Here is a 19,505-nt window from a genome sequence, read left to right on the forward strand (position 1 = left end):
AACTCTTCAATGATTTACCTCGAAAGACTTAGGACCTTGTATAAGAGACATTCATCATTAATACACCCCATGGCCTAGGAAATGAAATTGTTCCATTCATAAAGTTCCACCTTGTTAGAAACCATATTTGATATTAAAATCAAATAATACAAAACATGGTTTGAAAGATTGAACAATGGACCTCCCTGTACATTGTAACCTTTTTGCAGTTTAATTATCCAACTCAGTAAATTAAAACATATGTTCTTTTTGTACCTTATTGTATTGTAACGGGAGGACGTGTTCCTTCAATACCACAAACACATACAGTTCACACACTGTAGCTTATGTTATCCCAATAGAGTGATTGTATGATGTATTGTTTAAGCGTAAATGCAATCAGCAGTAGTAAAAAGCTAACTTTGGGTTATAAACAAACTACATCACAGTAACAGGACTTCTCGTCACCACAGCTAAGCTAAAGGAGGACTCTTGTTGCCAAGATACGATACGATACGATACGATAATACTTTATTGGTCAGATCAAGTCTGAAATTTGACTTGCGTCACAGCAGCTCCATGTCCAACATCAACAGACAAAGTATCCAGACACAATACATGAAACACAAACAACAAACATTTAACATAACAGCACAATCAGTGAGAGAAAACGTGCTCAAAGAAACTTCAGCGTGCATTTTATCTGGAATTTAGCTCTGTGTTTACTGTGAGGATTGACTGATGCACAAAGGAGTGCTTCAGTCTGACTTTATTGAAACGTGGGACCCTGTATCTCCGATTAGATGTTAGCAGTTCATATTCACTGTTCAGAACATGGTTTAGGTCAGAGATGATGTTGTTGGACAGCCTCACTAGGTTGTTATGATAGGCTGAGTCATAGAGTCTCTGACAGGGTTGACCAACAATCTTTGAGCAGATTTTTAACAGCTGGAGCAGTTTAGATTTTAAAGCTGCTGACAAACATTTGTACCAGGTGGTATTGCAGTACTGCAGAATAGACAAGATCACAGATGTAAAGAACAACAGAATAATTTCTCTGCACGCCCCAAAAGACCTAAGACGGCGGAGAAAATAAATTCTTGGTTTTGTCCTTTTGCACAGATATTCAATGTGATCCTTCCATGACAGCAGATGGTCAATCATTACACCCAAGTATTTGTATGAAACTCCCTGCTTGATTTCATCTGTATGGATGACAATGGGGACTTTATGGGACTCAGATGGTGAGCCAAAAATGATTTCCTCAGTTTTCTTGGTGTTGATCTCAAGAGCATTGTTATCAGTCCACTCAACCACCTGATTTACAGCCTGTTGGTGCAGCTCGGGGTTGTCTGTGTTACTTAGCAGAGATATTATTGCAGTGTCATCAGAGTACTTAATGATGACTTGATTTTGTGTGTTGGTACGACAATCATCAGTGTAGAGAGTAAAGAGCACAGCTGAACTCACGCAGCCCTGGGGGGCCCCTACATTGGTTGTGATGGCAGATGATAAGGTTTTGTTAACCTTCACAAGTTGCTCTCTACTAGTGAGGAAAGCAGCATACCAGTAAATAAGGTATGTATTTACTTCCATTTTGGCCATTTTTGACACCAAGATGTCTGCTTGTATTGTGTTGAATGCTGATGAGAAGTCTAGGAAGAGGGCTCTTGCATAGGTGTTGCATTTATCTAAATGTTTAGTGATGATGTGAACCAGAGTGGCCACAGCATCTTCCGTGCCGCAACCTTGTTTATAGGCAAATTGGTATGGATCCAGTTTGTCTTGTGTTGTACTGATAAGAAATCGGAGCGGAATTATTTCTAGTGATTTCATAATCAGAGGTGAGGGCTATTGGTCTGTAGTCCTTATGTTCTTTTGGGCATGGAATTTTGGGCAGCGGTTTGATGTGTGAAGTTTTCCATGACAGAGGGATGGTGTGCATGTCAATAGAAGCCTGAAAGATGGGTTGCCACACTGGAGCCAGCTCAGTAGCAAAGTTCTTCAGCAGAAAACCGCTGCACCCATCTGGCCCAGCCGCTTTCTTGGTGTTGGTGCACTAAAATGTTTTTCTGACCTCTTCGACACTGATGGTAATTTTGTCAGAGGAAGCAGGTATTATGGTTTCGAGCATTTCAGTGCACTTTGCAGAATTATCCAGTGACTCAAAACGGGTAAAGAACGTGTTTAGTTTGTTAGCAAAACAAAATTCATTGTTCGTCACAATAGGTTTAGCTGAGGATGACATTCCTGTCATGGTTTTCATGGTGTCCCATACCTTTTGGGGGTTTTTGGCTTTAAAAGCATTTTCCAAAAGCGTGCCAGTTTTGATTCCCTCAATTTGACTTTCAGTTCTTTCTCTGTCTGTTTAAGTTCTCCATAGTCTTTGTTTTTGAAAGCTATTTTCCTGGTATTTATAACGGTTTTAATATCCTTAGTCACATAAGATTTATTATTTGGATAGATTTGTATTTCTTTAGTGGGAACAACTAGTTCTACACAGAAGTTGATATAGTCATTGGTAGCAATAGTTATTTCATCTAGTGAACCTTCCTGAAAAATGTCCCAATCTGTCCAATCAAAACAGGCTTTCAACTGTTCCCCTACTTTCATTTGTCCATGTCCTTATTACTTTCTTTTCCGGTTTACTTCTCTTCAGTTTGGTCTTATACACTGGTATCATATTCACAACATTATGATCAGAGTTCAGTATTGGTGGTCTACATTTAGTCACAAAGGCTCCTTTAACATTTACGAAACATTTGTCCAGGATATTGTCTTTTCTGGTGTGGTCCTTAACATACTGTTGGAACCCAGGTAACACAGTCTCTAGGCGACATTGGTTCATGTCCCCGAGCACTATTGCCGGTGCATCGGGGTGGCTGAGTTGCAGCTCGTGAACACAGTCAGCGATGGAGCCGGCCGCCAGTGAAGCTCTGCCGCTGGGAGGCACGTAAATAACAAATAGTAAAATACACCCGAATTCTCTAGGCAGATAGAAGGGTCTTACAGAGCTGCCAACATACACGATTTTGGCGTAGCAGATACGATTTCCAGGCCCTAATTACGCCGCTACGCTTGACTTGAATATCCTACGCATTACCTAACAAATCGAAAAATGAATCGGTGAGCTGGCAGCCTCGTGCATGTGTTGACATCCAACCAGCACTAAAGCTCACATATAAGCCGTTTTATGATTCGTCCCTTGCGTTGGCAAAGAGCCAATAGGATCGGCTGTACTTCTTTTTTGTAATGCCCTCACTACTGTTACCAGGATGCTATGCTGTTTTGGCTCCCGCTGTTGATGAAGAATTCTATTCATGTAGACCAGTGCCGTGCGGTGAGGTTCGTAGCTGGCTTTCAGAGTCAGATAGGCCTATGTGAAAAATATGTGAAGTCAATAGAGTATATTAAAACATACCCGTACTTTTCGGACTATAAGCCGCGCCTTTTTTCCCATTTTTCGACGCTGCGGCTTATATAACGGTGCGGCTAATCTATGGATTTTTAAAGCTAACGGCCACCGCCTTTAACTCTATGGGCTCTATGGCCGGTCCGCGGACCCCCACCTTTAAGCGGCGGGTTCCAGCAGGAAAAGCTGGAGGTCGGAAAAGAGTGAGACAGGTAGCGCGCAAAAGTAAAAGTGGAACCGAGAGTGGTACGAGAGACAGAACGAGAGCAAGACAGACAGACATTACGAGAGCGAGACAGTTTGTCCCCGTACCACTGGTTGAAAACCGCTGCTCTAGATCACTGCCGGTACGTGCGCTGGGAGCGCACCGTTTAATTTTGAAAGTTGAAAAGTGTGTGTGTCTGAAACACTATGTGATACAGTACAGTTTACACAGCACAGTACATGTTCTGTAGCTACTATTGCAATAAATGCTAACACTTGAATACGTTATGCAAATATGCAACTTGTTTGTTGAAATGTTAATAAATGACAGTAAATTTACAGTAAAATAGAAACAGTTGAATACAAAAGATAAATAGAAATAAGTAAAGTAAAAATGAAATAAGGGGGCATTCTGGGGGCTTCGGCGGACCTCGGATCCCCCGCCGGAAAAAAAATTGCCTTCCTCCGCTCGGCATGCTACTACTTTCTATAACACAATGTTGGCAGCTCTGGTCTTAACGTCATCCCAAGAATTTCTACATTGGGATCACAGGTTTTACATTTTACTGAGTATGATCGGCACCACAGATCATTAATATACACACAAATACCGCCTCCTCTGGTTTTCCCCGAGGTCGCATCCCTGTCTGCTCGAACAAGGGTGAATCCGGGTACTTTAAAGAGATATTCAGGCATCGTGGATTGTAGCCATCTTTCCGTGAAACATAGTAAAGAGGCCTCACGAAATTCATGACAGTACCTTGTGTATATCCTTAGTGTGTCCACTTTGTTGCTCAATGAACGCAGGTTTGTGAGAATGATGGATGGAAGTGGTGGCCGTCTGAATCTCCGCCGTAGGCGATTCCGAACGCCTCCCCTCCTTCCTCGTCTCTTTTTCCTGATGTGTCTAAGCAGCTCCCGAGGGATGTCATCCAATAACGAAGAACACAAGTGGCTTGGTGTATTCATAGGAGGCCGATCGCATTGTAGCTCCAGAATAGCCTCTCGGCTGTAGCAGCGTAGAGGCCGGGGCTCCTCGCCGTACCTGTTCGTGTTGTGGCTCAGGTGTGTTTTGAAAAGCTGTATGGCCAGACCTGGTCCGCAGACGGCAAAAGTAATCCACAGGATCAAAAGCATGGTCTCTCAAAAATGATGTGTCATACAGACAAATAACGTTTAAACAATAATTAGCCCAAAAACAAACAAACAAAAACAAAACGAAACACAAGACGGACAGAGCAGCTGAGATGCGGTGCGCAGCCGAGCAGCGCACTTCACGCATGAGGTGAAATAGTTTATAAAGTCACTTGTTAGCAATCACTGTTTATATGATACATAGAAGCTTCAGGCATTCACAGGTGGGGTATTTACTGACTCATATTCTGTCATGTTACCATGAGAACATCAAGTAAACATTTTTTGCCAAGGGAAGTGCACTGCTTCATGATTTTCTAGGGAAGACTAAAAGCATTTATTTTCTTCCATGCACTCAAACCTACCATTTGTTTAGACGTGAATTGGGAAACTCACACAGTACAAAGTGTGAATGCTTTTAGTCCTGTAAAAAACATTTATAAGTAGTGCACTTTTTTCATATTGTTTGATTATCCTGGAAAAACGTTTTTATACTACATCTTTTTAGTCATGAACACAAGAGTGAAAATTATTAACATCAGACTTAGAAATTGTTTTTATTCTGGCGTGTAAGGGCTTTTTTCATCTCCGTTAAACCAAATGCTGTTATATAAATATCACCGCAAACGGAGAACATTAGATTGGAATCACTCAATAGTCAAGTGTCTTTTTCTAAAAAATAGAAAAATGTTGTCAGACTCTAAAGGCTTTAGATGGACTTCTAAAATATTTAATATGGAAACAAAAAATCAAACAATATCTTATCCAGTGTATTGCCTATAAAAAACAGACATTATGTTGAATATCAGGTGGATTCTCTCTGTTCCTGAACACGTCAATCTTTTATCTAAGGACTCTCTCGGAGGATGATTTTTCTGTGTGCCCTGCACATCATGAAGTCAGTGGCCGGTCCTGCCTCTGAGAATATGTCAACATGTCAAAGGCCTGCACTGGTCTCCATATACACAGAAAGAAACACTGGTTGGATAGAGCTAGTCTGTCACTCCAGGTATCAGTTCATATCAGTGTTCTCTAATGGAAAGACTGATTTACAGGGCGTGCACACGGTCCAGGAATTGATTTGCAGAGTTCTTGCTCTGCTGAACATACAGAGGATGGAGAGAAGGGAACCATCATCATGAGATCTTAGCTGTGTGTTTGGAACCAGAATGATGAAATTATTTAGAGTTGGTTAGCAGCGTCTCCTTAGAATATCAGATTTTCTGCATTCCACTTATATATTACATTGCATTACATTTAACTGATGCTGTTATCCGTTAAGTGCAATCAACCGTGAAGATAGAAACTGTAAAAACTAGGAATACTGCAAGTACTTTGGCTTTAAATAATCCAAACCTTTATAAGTGCTACATACAGAAGTGGAAAATGTTTTTTTTTCTGTTTGTCCTAATATTATTGTTGAGTTCGTTTTTCCATTTTGTAGCCAGGATAGGAAACAGGTGTTTTTTTCTCGAATGGTACCTGGTTCCCATTCGCAGTAATAGCAAGCTGATTGGCCAATTCGGTGCAAACTGTAGGTTATGGAGTGTATGGTTTAACCCAGAGATAGAGTACTCGAGTCCTGGACTCGGACCCGAGTGACGATTTTCGGGACTCGTGACTCGACTCGGAGTCGCACACTGATTAACGCGACTCGGACTTGGACTCGTAAATTCTCGCGTACGCTGACTTGGACTCGGACTCGTGAATTTTTCCCCCCACGATGACTCGGACTTGACGTGTACATTGACGCTCTGACTTGGACTCGAACTTGGACTCGTGAATTTTTCCCCCCACGATGACTCGGACTCGACTTGTACATTGACGCTCTGACTTGGACTCGGACTCGGACTCGAGCAAGTTTTCTCTGGAGTCTGATGTCCTCTATCCTGGCATGTGCACCTGTGAGGCGAGTTCACGTAATGGGCCCCGCTATTCCAGTCTAGAGATGTCTAGAGACACACCCCGCATTGTGCTGTATGCTTTCACACATTCTGCTTCCACATTGGAAAAGAGCAGCGCAAAATGCTCGTTATGTGGAAACAATATTGAAGAGAAGGCTCCGTAACACATTACTCTAAGGATGGAGTTCAGACATGGCTGTCTTGAACACTATCATCAGAGTAACGTGATCTAATCAATAAATAAAGATTCAGCCATAACACGAAAGCACATGGCTTCTTAACATGCAGAATGAGGTCATTTTGCATGTTAAGTAGCCATGTGTTTTCTGGGGCTCAATCTTTATGGTAAACTGATTTAACCTTAACCGGTAAAAGTTCCTTCAAAATAAGAGTCCCGATCTTATTACTATCAAAATAAAAGTGAAAAACGAAAACCTTACCATAGGAAAAATATTGGCATATAAATATAATCACTTCTCTAAAAGGTAACTCATTTTAAATATAGTTAGACACATTAAAGGTAATTTACAATAATAATAATAATAATAATATTAATATTAGTAATAAGCTTTATATTTGTATAGCACCTATTACAAGAATTGTAGCCAAACTCACTTCACAGCAGTTCAATAGACAGATTAGAATAACATGACAGGATAAAAGCAATGTAGAGGAGCAGCTACATTTCAACACATACTGTATATCCACGAAGGTTAATACATGAAGATTTGTGACTCGGACTTGCCTTGGACTCTTCTTAGGTGACTCGGACTTGGACTCGGACTCGAACATAGGTAATGATGACTCGGACTCGGACTTCACTTGGACTCTTCTTAGGTGACTCGGAGTTGGACTCGAACATACACTGAACAAAAATATAAATGCAACACTTTTGTTTTTGCTCCCATTTTTCATGAGATGAACTCAAAGATCTAAAACATTTTCTATATAAACAAAATAACCATTTCTTTCAAATATTGTGAACAAATCTGAAAAATCTGTGATAGTGAGCACTTCTCCTTTGCCGAGATAATCCATCCCACCTCACAGGTGTGGCATATCAAGATGCTGATTAGACAGCATGATTATTGCACAGATGTGCCTTAGGCTGGCCACAATAAAAGGCCACTCTGAAACGTACAGTTTTGCTTTATTGGGGGGGTCTGGGGGGGTCCGAAAACCAGTCAGTATCTGGTGTGACCACCATTTGCCTCACGCAGTGCAACACATCTCCTTCGCATAGAGTTGATCAGGTTGTTGATTGTGGCCTGTGGAATATTGGTCCACTCCTCTTCAATGGCTGTGCGAAGTTGCTGGATATTGGCAGGAACTGGAACACGCTGTCGTATACGCCGATCCAGAGCATCCCAAACATGCTCAATGGGTGACATGTTAGGGTTAGGGTTTAACCCTAGGGTTTTCGGACCTCCCCAGACCCCCCCCAATAAAGCAAAACTGCACGTTTCAGAGTGGCCTTTTATTGTGGCCAGCCTAAGGCACACCTGTGCAATAATCCTGCTGTCTAATCAGCATCTTGATATGCCACACCTGTGAGGTGGGATGGATTATCTCGGCAAAGGAGAAGTGCTCACTATCACAGATTATTTCAGATTTGTGAACAATATTTGAGAGAAATGGTTATTTTGTGTATATAGAAAATGTTTTAGATCCTTGAGTTCATCTCATGAAAAATGGGAGCAAAAACAAAAGTGTTGCATTTATATTTTTGTTCAGTGTAGGTAATGATGACTCGGACTCGCACTCAACTCGGGCACTCCTTGGGTGACTCAGACTTGGACTCGAACATAGTTAATGATGACTCGGACTCGACTCGGACACTCCTTGGGTGACTCGGACTTGGACTCGGACTCGACTACGACTCTCCCTTGGTGGCTCGGACTTGGACTCGGACTCGAAGAGTGGTGACTCGAGAGTGACTTGGACTCGTGAATTGGACTCGTGAATTGGTGACTTGACTACAACACTGGTTTAATCATGTCCTGGAAAGAGCCTGATCTATTAACATCACGGTACCTCAGTACCAGTATCTTGAAGCAGATTTGTAGGAACTAACACAAATCCACTGTTGAGTTGCATATCTGGACATGTAGGATCCAGTGTTCTTCGAGATTAGCTTGAAAAAGGCCAACAATTGTATGGAAAGGTAGATAGTAAGGTAGATAGTAGAACAGTTAAAGTGCTTGGAGGGTTGGATCAAGCCAAACCCGCATTTTTGTTTCTATATATGGCCAGTCGTCACTATTTAAGGTGAATTACATATGTTCTTTCAATCATTGTTGGCCAGTTAACACAAGTAGAATTCCCTGATTCCTATTTTCTGAATGACTTCAAGGGATACATTAATTACATGTTAGAAGCTTGACAAGACAGGATTTAATGTAGAGAGGGAGAAGATGAGGGTGAAAAACCGAAGTCCAACATCAAAGACAATCGTTCTCAAGCATCTTTTAATGAAGGGTTTAGAGAGAGTTCTGGAGGATTTGTGCTTGAAGCGCTAAGTGCTCCTATGTAAGGTCCTCTTACCCCTTTAATGTCATGTTCGCACCTCAATATTGATGCTTTCAGAAAAAATATTCGGCTTGTATGACAAAAAGAAAGCTCTTCATCGTTCCGGAAAAATGAAATATTGTTTTCGAGACAAACCTTTTTTAATTAAGGCAAGGACATAATGGAATGTAGACGTTTTTTTCTGTGAAATAACCTTTACCTACAAGGGTACAATTAATATTATTTTTGCTTTATTTGTAGTTTCAGTTAAACATCAGCCACCGGCCTGAAACTGAGTGTGACATCACTAAGACTCATGCTTCTATTGCCTAGCGGTCCATCACATTGTGCGTGATAGGCTGAGCTGGCCAGCTAACCAATCAGAGCAGACTGGGCTCTGGTTTCAGACAGAGGGTGAAAAGAGGCTTTTCGAACATGTCAGAGGAGAGACACTCAATACCAATATGGATCTGAGGATGAGCATAATATGTCCTCTTTAAAGTTAGTCAGGAATCACTTATTAGAAATGTATTGATTAGGCCCATTATTTTATATATTGCATGTTCCTTGGTAAGTGTTAGCCTCGTTTCTAGCCATGCTGTCACACATGTTCTCTACCAGACATAAACGACATTGTCTCAGAGGGGAATTTTCCTTTCCCCAGCAATGTAATGTCAGACAGCACAACAAACAATGACTGACAACAGAACACTTAAACAGTTAAAGACTGAATCAGGTTTTCCCCAAATCAAGCCTCTTCTCCCTCTATTCCCTTAATCTCCTTTTTTGTCCTTTGCTTCAGCTCAGCTCGTCTTCTTTCAGCTTTCTACCCATGTCACTTCATCTATTTACATCTTGACATTACCTGTCTCCTCTCTTCTAACCTTGTATCTTTTTTCTCAAATATTTTCATACTGCCTCCTGACCTTCCTTTTTTGTTTTTACTTTTCGTCTTATTTCCCGTCCTCACTATTCTTTCCCTGCTCTCTCCCCCTTGTCTTGTCTCCCTTGTCGTACATGGATTATTAATCATCTCGTGGAGTTGGAATGCCGCTGTGGCACTCTCTACACCGGCCACATAAGGCTATTGACTAGAAGTATGGTTCAAAGAAACCACAAGGGATTATTTTCAAGGGTTGCTGAATTTGTCCTCGCAGCTAAGGTTAGAATATAGATTATTCACAAACTTGGACAAAGTATGGATCAGCTGCAAGAAAAGAAAAGAAGCAACAATATGATTCAGTTATTGGACTATACAAGATGCAACTAGCTTAGAAAAGGATGTAAAGGACACTAAGGAATCATGTCTCTGTCGGTTATGGCTGATTGCAGTTTCCCTTTTAATGTGAAGATACTGTTGTAGGAAATTCATTACAACTCTTTTTATCAAATCAGAAATCCTGGCAATGATTACGACTGTGTCATTGGTTATTTTAGTAAATAATTACTTTAATATATTAAGATATGGTGAGAAATTTAAATTAAACTCATACTTCTTCTGTTAGCATAGATAGCTCTCCTCTTTGATGCCACAAAAAATGCAAATGTACCCTTTATTTAGTTAGTTTAGTTTTTGTCGAGGCCCTTTGGAGCCATTCGTTTCCATTTCTTACAGTCCTATTGTGCTTTTGGGGGTTTTCCCTTACCTGTAAGTGTCTAATATACAGTAGGTTCTGTGCATGTTAATGATCTGCCGCTACCTGAAACGGACTCCTGTGTTTGCTTACATAAAATAATGACAACACTATGTCACACTTGAGCTTCTATTGGCTACCGCTCCATCACATTGCATGTAATATACTAGCGGTTGACCAATCACAACAGAGCCAGCCAGCTATCAGAGCAGACTGGGCTCTGGTTTCAGACAGAGGGTGAAAAGTGGTGCTGCAGCACAGGCAGTATGAGAAAAATAAAGACCTTTTTGGACATTTAAGCAAGGAGACATGAAAACTGAAAATAAGCATGATATATCCTTTTTCAAAAACACACACCAATGAAATGATGCACATACAAAGCAAACTTATTTTTTTAAACAGCCATCTTGACATGAGATCACAGCAGCCAACACCAGGACTTGACTTAAACCCCGCCCATTTTACGGACTCTTCCTTTAATTTGATATCAAAAAGACATCTGTGAAGTTATATTTATGCAGACAGACAGACAGACCTTTTTAGTTGTGTGTTGCTTCATCGTTGCCACAGCTGGTAAAAAAACAAATAAAACAAATAACATTACATATTAGGGCTTTTTCCATGATAACCAGTCATTCACGTGGTTATAAATATATTTTGACAGTACAAAAAGGTGTGCAGCTGGCGGCAGGAAGTCTTTGGAGACAGCAAGAATGTTCCTAATAAAACTGGAACAGCGTTTGGTTTTCCACAGTCTTTGTAAATGTGTAATTACGGCTAGATTTATCTCAGCAGACTGAGGCTACACAGCCTTCTGACAGTGTGTCTGGACTAATCTCTCCCCAGTCAACTGACACACTTTTTACTAGAGCAATATCAGAGATGCTTTTCTCTAACACAGGGCTTGCATTTCATACAAGTATTCAAACTGGCTTACTGCCATTTTATCATTTAGTTTTGTCAAACTAACATATTTATCATGCCAGAAGAATGTTCCCATTAAATGCCACTTATACATGACACACTGTATTTATATGCTGTGCACCTACTGTATCTATATTCAGGGCAGATACAAGACAAACTGAGAGATTTCATTTAAATAACTTACTCTGACAGGCTTCTTTGTCTCAGTCTTTAAACGTATATCCCTTTTTAATGTCTTTGCCTAACCTTATGAGCCACGGCTGGAATTACAACCATCTGATTGCTGAGTCAGCCTCACAATCTGGACTTAACCTCCCGTAGCAGATACTCACATTGACGATACGTTTAACAGGGATTGTAACTAATGAGGGCTTTAATCACCTATTACCTGCTTTTACAGAGTATGCCAAAAATAATGTCAGTTTTAAGGTTTAGTTTCTTCTTTCTACCTTTTGCTGTGTTTTCAGCGGGTCTCCTTAGATCTGATACAGATTTGGCTTTTTAGGCTCTCTGTCATGACTTTCCTTTTATCTGGGATGCACAGTGCCTACTGTCAAAGGAATACTTGTGAATAAAATGCAGAAGAGTATTATTTATTATAACAATAAATAGAAGTTCTTATAATAGTTTTTCTCTCTGAAGAACCAGCACCTTACCGTGGTAGAGAGTTTTGTGTGCCCTGATGAACCTGGGGGCTGTGTTGTCTGGAATTGTGTGTTCCTGGTAGGGTCTCCCATGGCAAATTGGTCTCAGGCAAGGGGCCAGACTAAGATTGATTCAAAAGACCTCATGAAAGACGACACAGGAAGTGAGGATACCCGGCCCGGAGCAAGCCCGGGGTCCCCTTCTGGAGCCAGGCCCAGAAGGAGGACTTGTCGGCGAGTGTCTGGTGGCCGGGCTTGCCACGGAGCCCGGCCGGGCACAGCCCGAAAAGGCAACGTGGGCAACACCTCCGCTTCTCCGTCCCGCGGGCCCACCAACTACGGGAAACAGCGATGGGGTCGGGTGCGCTGCCAGAAGGGTGGCAGTGAAAGCAGAGAGTCTCGACGGACCAGACCCGGGCGACAGAAGCTGGCTTTGGGGACGTGGAACGTCACCTCTCTGGGGGGGAAGGAGCCGGAGCTTGTGCGGGAGGTGGAGCGTTACCAGTTGGATCTGGTTGGGCTCACCTCTACGCTCAGCGTCAGCTCTGGAACCTTACTTCTGGATAGGGGTTGGACTCTATTCTTCTCCGGAGTTGCTCAAGGTGTGAGGCGTCGGGAGGTGTGGGGATACTCACAAGCCCCCGGTTGGGTGCTTCGTTGTTAGAGTTTACCCCAGTGGACGAGAGGGTCGCCTCCCTACGCCACCGGGTTATGGGGGTGAAAACTCTGAGTGTTGTGTGTGCTTATGCACCAAACAGCAGTTCAGAGTATACGGCCTTCTTGGAGACCCTGGAAAGAGTCCTGTGTGGGGCTCCTGAAGGGGACTCTTTAATCTTGCTGGGAGACTTCAACGCACATGTGGGCAATGATGGAGACACTTGGAGGGGCGTGGTTGGGAGGAACGGCCCCCCTGATCTGAACCGGAGTGGTGGTTTGTTACTGGACTTCTGTGCTAGTCATGGATTGACCATTATAAACACCATGTTCAAACATAAGGATGCTCATAAGTGTACGTGGTACCAGAACACCCTAGGCAGAAGGTCCATGATCGATTTCGTTATCGTATCATCGGACCTTAGGCCGTATGTTTTGGACACTTGGGTAAAGAGAGGGGTGGAGTTGTCAACTGATCACCATCTGGTGGTGAGTTGGGTCGAGTGGCGGGGGAAGCCTCTGGACAGACCTGGTAAGCCCAAATGTGTAGTTCGGGTGAACTGGGAACGTCTGGAGGAGGCCCAAGTTCAGGAGGCCTTCAACGCACACCTCCGGTGGAGCTTTTCGGGCATTCCTGTGGAGGTTGGGGACATTGAACCAGAGTGGGCGGTGTTCAAAGCCTATATTGCCGAAGCCGCGGCGGGGAGCTGTGGTCTCAAGGTCCTAGGTGCCTCAAGGAGTGGTAACCCTCGAACCTCACAAACAGGTAAGCCGGTAAGCCGTCCCGGGGGACTCACGAGGCAGTTGCAAGGTACCGACAGGCCCGAAGGGCAGCAGCCTCTGCCGTGGCCGAGGCAAAGCAGCGGGTGTGGGAGAAGTTCGGAGAAGACATGGAAAAGGACTTTCGGGCGGCACCAAAGTTGTTCTGGAAAACTGTCCGACACCTCAGTATTCTTTTACACTGTAAAGTATTTAATTTAACATTCGGTTTTTAGCTCCTCTTATTCTATTTTAAATGTATAGTTTATTTCTTCCACATTTACTTTCACATTGGTCTTGCAACCCTCTCTTACACATTTGTATTCATTTTCTTTTTCTCCTTGCACTTTTTTAATGTTTTAGTTTTTTTTTAATTGTTTTTTGTCTTACTATTTAAGTTGCATTTTTTGAGGAGCTGGGGACTTATATGTATGTGCCCTAACTACACTGTAGCTACTGTGCAGATGACAATAAAGCATTTTAATTTATTTGAATACCTTTGTATTTAATACGTCCAATAATTACATTTTGTGATCCCTTGTTATTATTATATGTCAGTGATCGTGAAATCACAGGTAGTTAGACATATCTCCAACATTTAGTATAGTAAATATTTTATTTTGGACAAATTGTCATTATGAAATCCCCTACCTAAAACTGCACTTACATTTGTCATTGATAGGTAATACAAAAAAAAGTGAAATTGACTCTTAAAACTGAATCAGTCATTGAAGAGGGGAGCGATAAGTCTCCTCTGTATGTTCTATGTATGTTATATCTGTAATGTTTCCTTGCGGATATGGTTACCATTGTTATTTCTGCATCAGCTGACTTTTTTCTGTACAAGTGATATTAACTTGTGTCTTTTGGATCCTGCCTTAAATCACAAGCAAATAACACCAGGATGCTACACAAACAACCACACACGTATCAATAACAATAAGAGTAGAATTACAACAGATGAGTTGGCTAAATGCAATCATAAAAAAACATTTATTTCTTCATTGTAGTCATTATACCAGCTGTTAGAATTAACCACCAGATTTGAAGTGCTCACATCATACAATGTGTTTCCATCAGTTAAAATGTGTTGTTTTGCTGTATTTGACTGCTGTTTCATAGCTTGGAGAGCAGCAAGGTGATTGGCTGAGAGAACTATTTATTTAGGGTTAATCAAATAGAGAAGTCCGGAAAGAGAAGGTTAATAAGTATATTCCTTCATTCCAAATACATTGGATTGACTTTCAAGCTGCTGGCAGCAACATACGGTCATGTTACCAATATATCACAAAACGCACCACTTATTATCCCTCCTATATCAAGACCATGACATCTATGTGCTTCGGATCTTATTTCACTTTAATTAAAAAGGACAACAAAATATATTATGAAATAGATCGTATTCAGGCTGGCTGATGCTGGGATGTCTGCGGCTCGAATGTGTGTATTTAACCAACTCAATACATCTGTTGACAACAAACTGCTTCATTAGGCCTTGTTCTACCTAACATATCTTCTTCACTGTATTTTTAATATATTACTCAGGTGTAACCGAAGTGCTTCTTATCATTCTTCATTGTTTGGTTGGATTCAACTAGTTAGCACTCGACTTGTGGGGCTAAAGGTGTCAATAAAAAGTTTGAAACGCTCTATGTCTATTTCCAGACAAAATCACCACGTCACTTAAGTTATGTTAGAGCTATTTTGTTTTTTACTGAAATATATTGGCCAACCGTATCATGGCGGTCATTGACAAGAGACTCACACGGACTCCCTGAGTTAGCTTATCATTAGCGAGCTAGCTTAACACTACAGCTTAACCGGGAATTATGCTATTATTGTTTGCATCTCCGACTGTCCCAGCACCACAACAAGGTCTGTGTCTTATCACAAGGTCATAATTCCTGGGAAGAAATATTGCAAGTACCATCAAGGGAAGACAGAAATCTCCTGGACTGATATGTCTAACTCTCTGGAACTTACACCAAAACATATACATATAGATCGACGAATAGCACTACAAGTAAAAGTAAAAATATGAAATATTGTTTTTTACAGGGGAACTGTCCCTTTTACAAATAAAGTTTTACACAATTAGATTATTGTCATAATGTCCCTATTGTTGTGAGAGTCACATTACTAAGACTGTATCTTTCAGGAAAATAGATTTAAATTGTATTATTTTATTGTTATTACAAGATTTCACAAATACATAAAACTGGCTACAATAAGCACAAAATAAATACATTATTACTGTTAGATGTTGATTACTTTTTAAATGTAAAAATAGAAGGACAATGGGACCAAAACTATGTCTGAAATGGAATTGGAATAACACTGGGATAACACTCTGTCTCTTTTTTCTTGATTTTCACCTTGATTTTCTTCCTGTATTTCTGTATTTCTCTCTAGCTGAGGTGTCAAGAGAAGCTGGAAGAAGTCTGACGTCTCTGTTGGTGCAGCCCATCTCCGCCTTCCTGGCCAAGAAGTTACTTTCCTCTCCGTCCACTGGGCAGGGAGACTCCTGTGTGCCTCTAGCCAGGCCTCCCAACACAGGTAAATACACAATGAAAGAATGATATCATGATGTTAAACTAAATATAAAGTAAAATCACCAATATTATATGCAATCACAAAAAATAAATGCAAATAATAATAAAGTTATTGAAGGAAAATCCTTCACTAGTAGTTCATGTTTTTTTAGGTTTTTTTTGGCCAGAAATGTAGAGTAAATAATAATAACCAAATTAAAAAAAAAGGTTTGTTCTCTTGCTCAAGCTCACTGTACTGTAGTTTTAACTGTTCCGTGTTACAGCCAGTACGGAAATGTGTCTGTTCAAATGTGTTATGAGACTTTCAAAATAATTAACACTGTGTCCTCCATTGTGTCTTGTGGCAGCACTATGGAGATACTGGGGGATGGATCACTGTACCATCAGAATGAAAGCTTTATCTCCGTTCTCAGGAATATATCAAGTGTCTATTTTCCAGTTGATGTCAATTTGGGTGGTTGTATTGTGAGTTCAAACAGCTGGAATACGCTTGAATCGCCATGTGATTGGACCAGGTGTTTTGAAATATTTTTGAGGAAAACAGCAGTTTCTTCCTGGAAAGAAGCCAGTTGAGTTGATTAAGGTGTATGGTTAAGATATACCCAGCATGCACACCTTTTCCTTTTGTTATTAGGAATATCCAACATGGAGTACAGATTTGTGAATATCTAGAAATAGCACTGTGCAAGAAGAGCTGGAGGTCATAGCTCAGGAGACTTTTGGGTGGACTTTGCTTATCCAGCTGCCTCCAAATCAGGAATGAAATGAATGACTGTATTTGTGTCTATTCTGTCAGCATGAAGAGTTCATTGCTGTCTGATTATATCATCATTTTACCTACAGATCCTCCACTGTTTCAATCCAAAAACACATTTTGTAGAGATCCCTTTCAGTCTTCTACAGTATATGTCACTGATGGGTGTTTATAATTTTACAAGACTAACCCCCCTCCTATCTGTAATTCAGAGTAGAGTTTAAATGATTCAGAAGTTAAACAATACATTGAAAGATTATTGGCAAGTATTTTGATAATTGGTTAATCATTGAAGACAATTGAGTGAGAATGTTTTGCAAACGGGTTATTTCGCTGTTTTCACATTGAGGACCATAACCCTCCACCTAACCCATGTTTCTTTGGCCATAAGCAAGTTTTGTTATGCCTAAACATTCCCAAACCTTAAACAGTAAAGTCAGTTTCTAACAATGATTTGCAACAGCTTGTAAGGCAGAAACACTTGCGGTTGTTTTGTTAACAGGAGATCAGAAATTGCTCTTTTGTTCTCAAGGGAAATCAAAAACAACATGTTTTTTTTTTGGTTGAATTTAGAGCACTGAAAAAAAAAAGTTAAAGCATCACTAATTTCAGTTGTTATAATTGTAGTGATAATATAAAAAGCCTGAATTTCCTCTTGTAATGTATTTTGCGTGTGTGGATGCTGCTTTTAGAGGCTTCTCCACTTTTCCCAACCACAAAGTAAACCTGCCCAACATCTTCAACACGGTGCTTCATTCATTTTCAGCACCCATTATTTTTGACCTTAGGAGTGGGTAAGGAAAGAGCAAGAGGAATAAAGGTAAGGAGGCATGCAGAGATATAATTTAGTCTATATATTATAGGCCTTCGTACCTCTCACCAAGCAGGCTGGTTAGTGACTCGTGTCGAATGTACCCTCCAAAATGTCAAGCCTCTACTAACACAGTGCGATCTAAGCAGGCCCCCCCCCAAAAAATGTCTTTAAAGATTATTGTGTCACAAACAGTCATATTTTACTAAATAATTTCCAAGCAGTGCGAGATTATAGACTTTTGTTATGTTTCCTTTGTGTTCATGGAAAGAAAGTGTGTATTGTATTTAGAGTTGAGAGTAGGATGCTATTTATTACTAGTGTCATGTTGCAGGTAAGCTGCCGTTGTTATTTTGGTAGACTAGTCATGTTCATACTGTATTTCTGTGACACTGTGTAAAGTGTTCTAGTCATTTTTAAGCAACTCTTTTAACCATGTACCATGTGCTAGCCAGTTAGCAGCTAATGCGAGACTGACATCCACGTTTGTATCAGTTTTATCAGTGCAATATGGTAGCCTTAATAATGAGTAGTATGACGGAGCCCCGTCGCAAAAATGTTTGTATGTTGTAGGCCATTTTGCAATGACATATTGTGCTATAATAAGTTGAGTATTTGTATAGAAGAGTATAAGTATATATGACACTCAAGACTTTGAGAATAATTTAAATATGCCCTATTATGGTCCTTTTCAGGTTCATATTTGTATTTGTTGTCTCTACTGTGGCATCTACGTTCTTTAATGTTCAAACAGCTCTTTACTTTTCTCTTACTGCCTGTGCTGCAGCACCTCCTTTCACCCTCTGTCTGAAACCCAGCCTGCTCTGACCTGGTTGGCTCTGTTGTGATTGGTCATCCTAGAGAGATGTGTCTGAAATGTCCAGGCCCTAAGCATATCACACACAATGTGTTAGAATACTAACCAATAGAAGCGTTTAACATAGTGATGTCAATATGTTCCCAGAAGTAAACAAAGGAGTCCAATAGAGGTGTTTCAGGGAGTGTGTGGGAGAGAAACTCCCTCTGGAAGGAAGCAGGGATTTTAGCCTTTGCAGACCATTCACATGCACACAAACCTATATAACACATTACAGGAAAGGGAAAACTCCAAAAGCACAATAGGGCCTCTTAAGTAAGAACATAACAATCTCTGTGTACAAAATGAAAGTTGAATACGTTGTGTACTGATTGTCAACCTAAGGTTATATTTTATTATACATCTTACTGAAAACCTTTATTACATGTGTAGATTGAGCCTGTGTGACATCAATCTGTGCACGATACGATTGCTCACTGTCCTTCATGTACTACAGTCCTTTTTTATAGCAGTTGTATTCTATTCTTGCTCTTGCTATTTTGTACCTTTTTATAATTACTATTTTTATTGCAGTGCAGTTTTGATTGCCTTGAAATGTAACTTGTCTCTAAGGTGCGCCTCACGGTCAGGTCATCACAAATGAGATGCCATTTTTAATTAACCTGCTGTGAATGAGGTGAGGGAAGCTCTAGGAGCCACAGAGACCTTTCTTCACACGACAGAAGAATGAATAGATAGATGGGATTAAATAAAGAGATAGCTTCTAATGATTGTAGCTTCCAGATTCCTCCTTCAAGGCAAACAAGCCAATACAA

The 19,505-nt window shown here is 40.8% G+C and overlaps 1 protein-coding gene across 1 annotated transcript in view; it reads left to right on the forward strand.

The window, feature by feature from the left end:
- The window catches only part of naaladl2 (N-acetylated alpha-linked acidic dipeptidase like 2), a 1,042,014-nt gene that overhangs the window by 659,770 nt on the left and 362,739 nt on the right, over positions 1–19,505 (forward strand). The window contains exons 9-10 of the mRNA XM_079650093.1: positions 16,169–16,312; positions 16,656–16,773. Of these exons, the coding sequence (XP_079506219.1) occupies positions 16,169–16,312; positions 16,656–16,773 (262 nt within the window). The remainder of the gene's footprint in view (positions 1–16,168; positions 16,313–16,655; positions 16,774–19,505) is intronic.

Source organism: Notothenia rossii (assembly GCF_949606895.1).
Source record: "Notothenia rossii genome assembly, chromosome: 1".
NCBI classification, from domain to species: Eukaryota; Metazoa; Chordata; class Actinopteri; order Perciformes; family Nototheniidae; genus Notothenia; species Notothenia rossii.